Source organism: Pelmatolapia mariae, linkage group LG4 (genome assembly GCF_036321145.2).
Source record: "Pelmatolapia mariae isolate MD_Pm_ZW linkage group LG4, Pm_UMD_F_2, whole genome shotgun sequence".
Classification (NCBI taxonomy): Eukaryota; Metazoa; Chordata; class Actinopteri; order Cichliformes; family Cichlidae; genus Pelmatolapia; species Pelmatolapia mariae.
In genome coordinates this window covers 14,713,659-14,722,154 of record NC_086230.1, presented here as the reverse complement: position 1 = coordinate 14,722,154, position 8,496 = coordinate 14,713,659, and the positions used below count along the sequence as shown (strand labels likewise).

The 8,496-nt window shown below is 39.8% G+C and overlaps 1 protein-coding gene across 2 annotated transcripts; it reads left to right on the top strand.

Moving 5' to 3' along the window:
• Positions 1–4,176: 4,176 nt before the first annotated feature.
• On the top strand, positions 4,177–7,405 carry nme4 (NME/NM23 nucleoside diphosphate kinase 4). Of its 2 annotated transcripts, XM_063470591.1 has the most exons (5): positions 4,177–4,332; positions 5,267–5,397; positions 5,518–5,619; positions 5,753–5,865; positions 6,002–7,405. In XM_063470591.1, exons 1-5 carry the CDS (start codon positions 4,194–4,196, stop codon positions 6,120–6,122), a joined length of 606 nt encoding a protein of 201 aa, XP_063326661.1. In that variant the 5' UTR covers positions 4,177–4,193; the 3' UTR covers positions 6,123–7,405. The 2 variants fall into 2 exon arrangements, with proteins under 2 accessions (XP_063326661.1, XP_063326662.1); XM_063470592.1 differs by lacking the exon at positions 5,518–5,619.
• The last annotated feature ends 1,091 nt before the right edge of the window (positions 7,406–8,496 follow it).

Genomic DNA, 8,496 nt, shown 5'->3' with positions numbered 1-8,496 from the left:
GTCTTGTAATGTACCTAATTAGTCTTCAGGAATAGTTCTCTTCAGGCTTCTTGAAGCACGTTCAAAGCTCTTCTCTGGATGTTGGCTGCATTTTTTCTGTCCTTTTTCAACACGATGCCACGCTGCTTCATTAATGTTGCAGTCTGGGCTTTGGGGAGGCCGATCCATGACTCATCTAAGTGCTCCATTTTGTGTTTTTCTATCCAGATTTTACTACACTCCTTTGTGATCATTGTCATGCTGACTAATGAAGCTGTTGCCAGGTGGTATTGCATACTGGATGATAATCTGACTACTTTTTTGCATTCATAATTTCATCAACCCTTCCACCATTTTACAAATGACTAGACATTCACTGTTGTACATTTATCCTGACGACCTCTATAATACTGAAAATGACTTGAACCAAAGTTTTCAAAATTGAGTTCATCACTCCATAAGACCTGTTGCCACTGAGATATGCTGTGACATGAAAAAAGTGTTTCCCCTTCCCAATTTCAGTTTTTAAATCATGAGTTAACTTATTAATGGAAAAAAGTTATCCAAACCTACCTTCATGAGTTAATTGTGATTAACCACTTTTTTTTTTCTTTTTTTTTTTTTTGTGAAAGCTGAGTTCAGTTTCACTCGCCACACCCAGAACAGATTACTGCCAGACCTGTTGGATCAAGAACTCCCTTAACCAGAACCTGTCTGACAAAGTAAGATACACTAAAAGGCAAAGAAAAAGCAGCACATGACACCATTATCCACAAATGGAGAAAATTTGAAACAGTGGTGAACAGTGAGTGTACTGACGACTCGTCCAGGTGTTCACATGAAACCCAGAACAACATCTAGTTCATGATTCAACAATAAGAAAGACCGGGCAAAAAAAAGCCTCCACAGGAGTTCAAAGAAGAATACCACTGCTGACCAAAAAGAACTCAGAGGCTCATTTCACATTTACCAAAAACCATGTTAATGATCCCCAAGACTTCTGGGAAAAAAAGGAAAAGGAAAAAAACCTGAACTTTTTGGTTTGAGTCCTGTTACATCTGCAAAAAACTAGCACAGCATTTCATAAAAAGAACATCATATTAACAGTCAAACATGGTGGTGGTAGTGTGACCGTCTGAGTCTGCTTTGCTGCTTCAGACCTTGACGACTTGCTGTAATTGATTGAACTATCTTTGTTGAATATTCAAAGGAGCTTGCGAAGAAAAGCGTCTGGACTTCTTTAAGTTGCTTGAAGACGTTTCACCTCTCATCCGAGAAGCTTCTTCAGTTCTAAGGTCAAATGGCAGAGAGTCCCAGATTTAAACCCAGTGGGAGTATCCCCCAAAGAGGGACAAAAGGACCCCCTGATGATCCTCTAATCACCTGAGCCAAGGTGTGAAAATGGGTGTGGGTCACAATCAAGCCAGGGTTTCGGTTGAGCTCATTGTGAAACCTGGCCCCACCTTATCATGCGATTTCCTGAGGTCAGATGGCCCAGGATGTGAGTAGGCGTTAAGGCGTCTGGGGAGGGAACTCAAAACTGGATTATAGATGGCAGACAGTTGGTGTCGTAAACCACCGCCTCTGTTCAAAGATGGTCGCGCACAGTGGACATAGATGGCTTCTTTCACTCCTCTTTCAAACCATCTGTCCTCTCTGTCCAAATTGCGAACATTGGCATCCTCGAAAGAGTGACCTTTATCCTTAAGATGCAGATGGACTGCTGAGTCTTGTCCCGTGGAGGTGGCTCTTCTATGTTGTGCCATGCGCTTGTGAAGTGGCTGTTTGGTCTCTCCAATGTAGAGGTCTGGGCATTCCTCACTGCACTGTACAGCATACACCACGTTGTTAAGTTTGTGTTTTGGGGTTTTGTCTTTGGGATGAACTAGTTTTTGTCTGAGTGTGTTGCTGGGTCTGAAATGCTGGTACAGATATGTAGATGACACCTGGGTCAAAATCAAGACACAAGAAGTGGAATCCTTGACTGCGCACATTAACGCTGTGGATAAAAACATCAAGTTCACCAGGGAAGACACAAAGGATAACTGTTTGCCTTTCCTGGACTGCGCTGTGCACATTGAAGAGAATGGGAGCCTCAACATCGAAATTTACCGGAAGCCCACACACACGGACCAGTATCTCCTCTTTGACTCCCATCACCCTCTGGAACACAAACTTGGAGTAATCAGGACCCTACACCACCGGGCAGAACATGTTTCCTCTAAGCCTGAAGGGAAAAAGAAGGAACACACACATGTAAAGGAAGCACTTAAAACATGCGGTTATCCTAATTGGGCGTTTATAAAGTCAGCAAAGATGCACAGAAAAGAAGATCAGACACCAGCGAGGGAGGATAAGAAAGACAGACGCAACAACATTGTCATCTCCTATGTAGCCGGTGTATCAGAGAAACTCAGGAGAGTTTTCTCCAAGCATGACATCCCGGTGTATTTCAGACCCAGCAACACACTCAGACAAAAACTAGTTCATCCCAAAGACAAAACCCCAAAACACAAACTTAACAACGTGGTGTATGCTGTACAGTGCAGTGAGGAATGCCCAGACCTCTACATTGGAGAGACCAAACAGCCACTTCACAAGCGCATGGCACAACATAGAAGAGCCACCTCACAAGACTCAGCAGTCCATCTGCATCTTAAGGATAAAGGTCACTCTTTCGAGGATGCCAATGTTCACATTTTGGACAGAGAGGACAGATGGTTTGAAAGAGGAGTGAAAGAGGCCATCTATGTCCACTGTGAGTGACCATCTTTGAACAGAGGCGGTGGTTTACGACACCAACTGTCTGCCATCTATAATCCAGTTTTGAGTTCCCTCCCCAGACGCCTTAATGCCCACTCACATCCTGGGCCATCTGACCTCAGGAAATCACATGATAGGGTGGGGCCAGGTTTCACAATGAGCTCACCCGAAACCCTGGCTGATTGTGACCCACACCTGTTTTCACACCTTGGTTCAGGTGATTAGAGGATCATCAGGGGGTCCTTTGTCCCTCCTTGGGGGGATACTCCCACTGGGTTTAAATCTGGGACTCTCTGCCATTTGACCTTAGAACTGAAGAAGCTTCTCGGATGAGAGGTGAAACGTCTTCAAGCAACTTAAAGAAGTCCAGACGCTTTTCTTCGCAAGCTCCTTTGACTACGATGACCTGGATGACTGAGAACCTTCATATAGCATTTGTATTCTATTTTTATCTTATTGTATATTTTATTCTATTTTATTCTACTGTATATAGTATTTTATTTTATTCTATTCTGTACAGTTGTGTACTGTATTTATTCTTATTTTATTTTATTCAAATTTTTGCTTCATAACTTTTGCACTGTCCACTTCCAGCTGTGACAAAACAAATTTCCCACGTGTGGGACTAATAAAGGTTATCTTATCTTATCTTATCTTATCTTCACAGACTTTGAATATTAAAATTTGTTTGATAAACTGAAATATGAAAGAGTGACAAATACTCAAAAAACTAAGAAACCAGGAAGGCGACAAATACTTTTTCATACAGTCCTGTATATCTAATTGTTAAGCTTGTATTTGATGCTGATCAAAACCTTATATTAGTGAAGTTCTAGTTACATCCACAGGTCATTTAAATATTTTTGTTGAAATACCACCTAACAGTTGCAATTGTAAATTGTAAGTGCCAGATCTTATTAAAGAAAATCACAGATTTGCAAATGTGAGTTGTGGAGGCTGAATGACTAACAGACATCTGGCAAGTACAGATTACTTTAAAACAACAAAAAAAGATGCGTTTCGGAGGCTGAATGATCATAAAATGGCCATTTTAACATATCTTTGCTTCTGCTTTGCGTCTCCTAAATGTTTTGTTATTATTTAGAAATACACATTTTCAACAACAAAAAAAGAGCAAAGTGAAGAGCAAGATCAGTGTTCAGCTCTTAAACTGAGCTGGATTTCACCTGCAGAAAGGCGAAAATATCAACTAAATAAGATTTATGCATGGCAATGTTTCTTTTAAAATCCATCGGGTTGAAAGCGAGGGGAGATTTTGAGTGACGCACGCGTGTACGGAGAACTAACACAGGTCTGGCATCACTGGAGTTAAATGTTTCAGATTGAGTGACAATGAGGAGAGACGCACAGAGGGATGACTCGTGAGTTTTTATTGATGAGGGTTGACTTCACTCAGTAGAGGCTGATAAAACGCACGTCACATTACGGCCATGCTGCAGCTGCGCGTTTTTAACAGACTTCTCCAACACTTTTATTGGAGGACTCAAGAATCCACAAAAGGTCTGTTACCTGGTTTTCCTTCTCAGCTGTGGGGTGGATACAGATCTACCTGGCGAAGAAACAAATCAAGTAAGTGACTCATTTTGTACCAGCTGCTAAGTAAAGCCATATGTTTTGCATAGTAGATAAGTATTAGTCCTTCAGATAGAAATTACGCGATTCGTTTGTTAAGAAGTGGCGATTTAAAGCAGTTGAATGCAAATTTTATGTTTTTAAGTGAATGTTCATGAATTACGAATTAAAAATGTGCACAGTATTGAATACGCGATTTTTACACAGTGAAAATGACACTGTCAAACTGTCACTGTCAAAACCGATTTTAAAAGATTTCTGTTAGCACCGAGTCTAACAAACTTTAGTCTAACTCCAAGGTTTATTTGACCCAAACTTAACGGACACATTTGGGAAAACAAACTTGCTTGCCAAAAGCTCGGGGTCATGAACTGGAACTAGGTTATGGGTACAAAAGTTAAACGGTGCGCAATACCGACACACAAAACGCAAGTCCCATACAACACACCCAAACCTCTGTGTCAGAACCAGACTTCCATCCAGCCCGCTATGGTGACGTTGTATTTCGCTGTCACAGCAGGTCTTAAAGATGCAAGGAGACTGCAGTTCTCGTGGATAGTCACGTGTGAATAATTGATAGCGTGCAGTCATTCATAAGGGGCTGTGTGCAGCTTCTATTCTGTGTGTTCTGTAGCTAAACAAAAGCCATACCTCTCATATGCAGTTTTGCTCAGTGAGGGTTGTTGGTCTGTTTTAGGGGTGTAAACTCGCATGCGCGCGTTAGTTTATTGTGTTGTGGGGACGCTGTGTCCCCTACACACACAAATGCACGTCTGTGCGTGCGTGCGTGTGTGTTGATAAATGTTGATATGATAAATACCACACAACATCACCTGCAGACACCTGCAGACTTTAGTTTGGTATTTTTTTATAGTCTTCAATGCAGTATGGTTAACAACCATTGCTCCTCTTTTGTGTCTGCTCACATCAGGTCTTCCAGATGTGAGGGAGAGGACTCTCATAGCCGTGAAACCAGACGGAGTTCAGCGCCGTCTTGTCGGGCAAATAATTCACCGGTTTGAGCAGCGGGGATTCAAGCTGGTTGGCCTGAAGATGGTGCAGGTATAAGAGTTTGAAGTGTGTGTGTGTGTGTGTGTGTGTGTGTGTGTGTGTGTGTGTGTGTGTGTGTGTGTGTGTGAGTGAGATCTGCAAGTTTCTTGTTGAATCTGTCTCTGTTGAAAGGTGTCTGAGGATCTCCTGTCTCAGCACTACTGTGAGCTGAGAGCTAAGCCCTTCTATCCTAGTCTGCTGCATTACATGACCTCAGGGCCTGTGGTGGTCATGGTGAGTGCTCCTCTGTCTGCCTCTTTCGAGGATACTCCTGGTTTTCTCCTTGTTACTTTTCTGCTTATTCTTGTTATAGTTCTTCAGTAGGTTTATCAGTCTTGCCAACACATGCTGCTTTATTTTTATTTAGGTATGGGAGGGGCCCAATGTAGTCCAGACATCACGTAAAATGGTAGGACACACTAACCCAACTGAAGCCCAGGCGGGCACAGTCAGAGGAGATTTCAGCGTCCATGTCAGCAGGTAACCTGACTTTATTTCATTTCATTATGTGTGCTGATATTTGTGACATAAAGCTGATTTTTAACATTAAAGCCTATGAAGGTATGTGCTTTTATGACGTGGCAGTACAGTAACCATGTGTGTTGGTCACTTAAAGGAACGTTGTCCATGCCAGTGATTCACTGGAGGGTGCTCAAAGGGAGATCCAGCTGTGGTTTCAGGGAAAGGATCTCCTGAACTGGGAATGCTGCGACCAGGGTAACATGATGGAGGACTGAAGATGCTTGACAGTTCAAGGCAGTGAGAATCAGTAATAACTACCTCTTCTCCTGCTGCCTAATGACAGTGCCACCACAGTTTCTTTCTCTAAGTAATTTACCTCATTAAGTGCACTAAGAATCAAAAGATTTTTGCTAAAGCAAATGTGAGATTTTAGAATACCAACTACCCATATGTACATATATACAGTAGCCATCTTAGTCTTAGCATTGGATTATTATTGCTATACACCAACCAGCTACAACCATGGAAAAAATACTGACTGGGACTACTGGGCAATCACTTAAGGTACCCCAAAGGCTAAGTGGCTCCTGATCTAGACCCTCTGCTTGTCAGTTTCTGCTTCATTCATGAAGGTAACTATCTTTTCAAAGAAAGAAAAATGAACAACAACCAAAAAGTTAGAAAATCTCTGCAAATAGAGAGCAATGTTTAGGTGCAGAATGGCTGTAAAGTCTGCAAACAGCCATAATGAGATACAAAGTCCACACAAACAGATGTGAGTTTTGGATCACAAAGAGACACAAAATGATCACATGCAAAAAATGTTTCTCTACCTTTTTTTTATTTTGATCTGCAAGTCTTTCAAAGTGCCTGCCTACTCCAGCAGAGTAATACATCTACCCACTTTGCAGAAATAATTCAGTAATGGTATGAAGAACGTGACAGAGAGCTCAAAGTGTTGACTTGGCTGCCAAATTCCTCAGATTATAATCTGATTGAGTATCTGTGGGCCGTGCCAGAAAAACGAGTCTAACGCACAGAAATACAACCTTTTAGGTTAAGACTTGAAGGATCTGCTGCTAACGTCTTGGTGCTTGATACTACAGGGTCCAGTTAGAAGACTGATCAGAGCTGTTTTGGTACCATAATGGGGCTACAATATTAGACAGGTGGTCTTGATTTTTGTGACTTATGAGTGCATTCTTTCTGGTTAATAGTTATATGCATTTGGTCTAACAAAGAGTGTGTGTGTGTGTGTGTGTGTGTGTATGTTTTGTTTATACTGTTAGTTCCCCTCCCCCACATCTGGCCCACTGTAATGTGATTATTCTCATTAACAAATATAATTATTATTTAATGTATACATAATTAAACTGTTTACTTGACCTCTGTCCTCAGATAACCTAAGTGCAATTTTATATGTGATTTGAAATTTTGTGATACATTTTTTTTTAACTGAAAACATGAAATAATATTTCTACCTCTCAAGAAATAAAACAAGAGTTTCCCCCATAATGTTAACTAACTGCTATCAGGTATCAGAGTTTTTATGTGAGTTTACATTTGTAGTATCGCTTTCTCATGGTTATTTTTAATCATAATGTTTTAACTCTTTGCACTGCTTCAAAATTTCTTAAGTATTAAAGCGAGGAGTCTATATGCAATTGCCATCTTTTTATGTATAATTTATATATAACAACAAGCATAATAATAAAATACCATTCATAGATATATATATATTGCCATCTTTACACACACACACACACACACACACACACACACACACACACACACACACACACACACATATATAATATATCAGTGTTGTAAATTATGGTATTTCAGGGTTATAAGCATTGAAAGACAGCATATATTTTAGGTTGGGGGGTTACTGTCATACAAATATGTTAACTGTAAAAAAAAAAAAAAATCATGCACTGCATGGAAGGAATACAATTAAACTTGCAGGAAGATTACAGAAATGTCAAACTAAAAACCAGACAACAACAACAACAACAAATTGGTTCCCAGAGTATTTAAATAGAATTTCTTTTAAAATCTGTTGTTTTTGTTGATAAATTAACAGACTCTGTGATTAAAATATGAGCATTACCTCTATATCAAATAAGCATTGATGTCACATCTGTATTAAAGGATATTTTAACGCTGTTACAATACATCACTCTTTCTTTGTGAGTTAATCTTTAACTTTTGGATCCATCGGAGCATCCAGTTCTAAAGTTTTTGTGCATTCTGGGGAGGACAGAAGATATAATTTATTTTCACTTTTTAATGAAATTAAAGTTCTTGGTCATATTTTTTAAAAGAAAATCAGATTTCTGAATCTGGAATCTGTTTATGAAGTCTATTTACTAAAAGCAAGAAAAATTACAAAAGCTGCCCACCCACACCAAGTATAGGCAACATGTGACACATAAACATGGACTATCTTGTGGATAGTTTTTTTTTTTTTTACGAGTTAAATTTGCTCTGATTTACAATTTTCCTTTTTTTAAAAAAATAGACAAGTTGACAAATGTTCTTACCCCAATTAAGTTTTGTTGACAAATTTGTGAATAGGTATGTTAATTTGTAAATATTTAAATGTTGCAAATACTTCAAATAGATTGTGTTTGGCATTTACTTCCA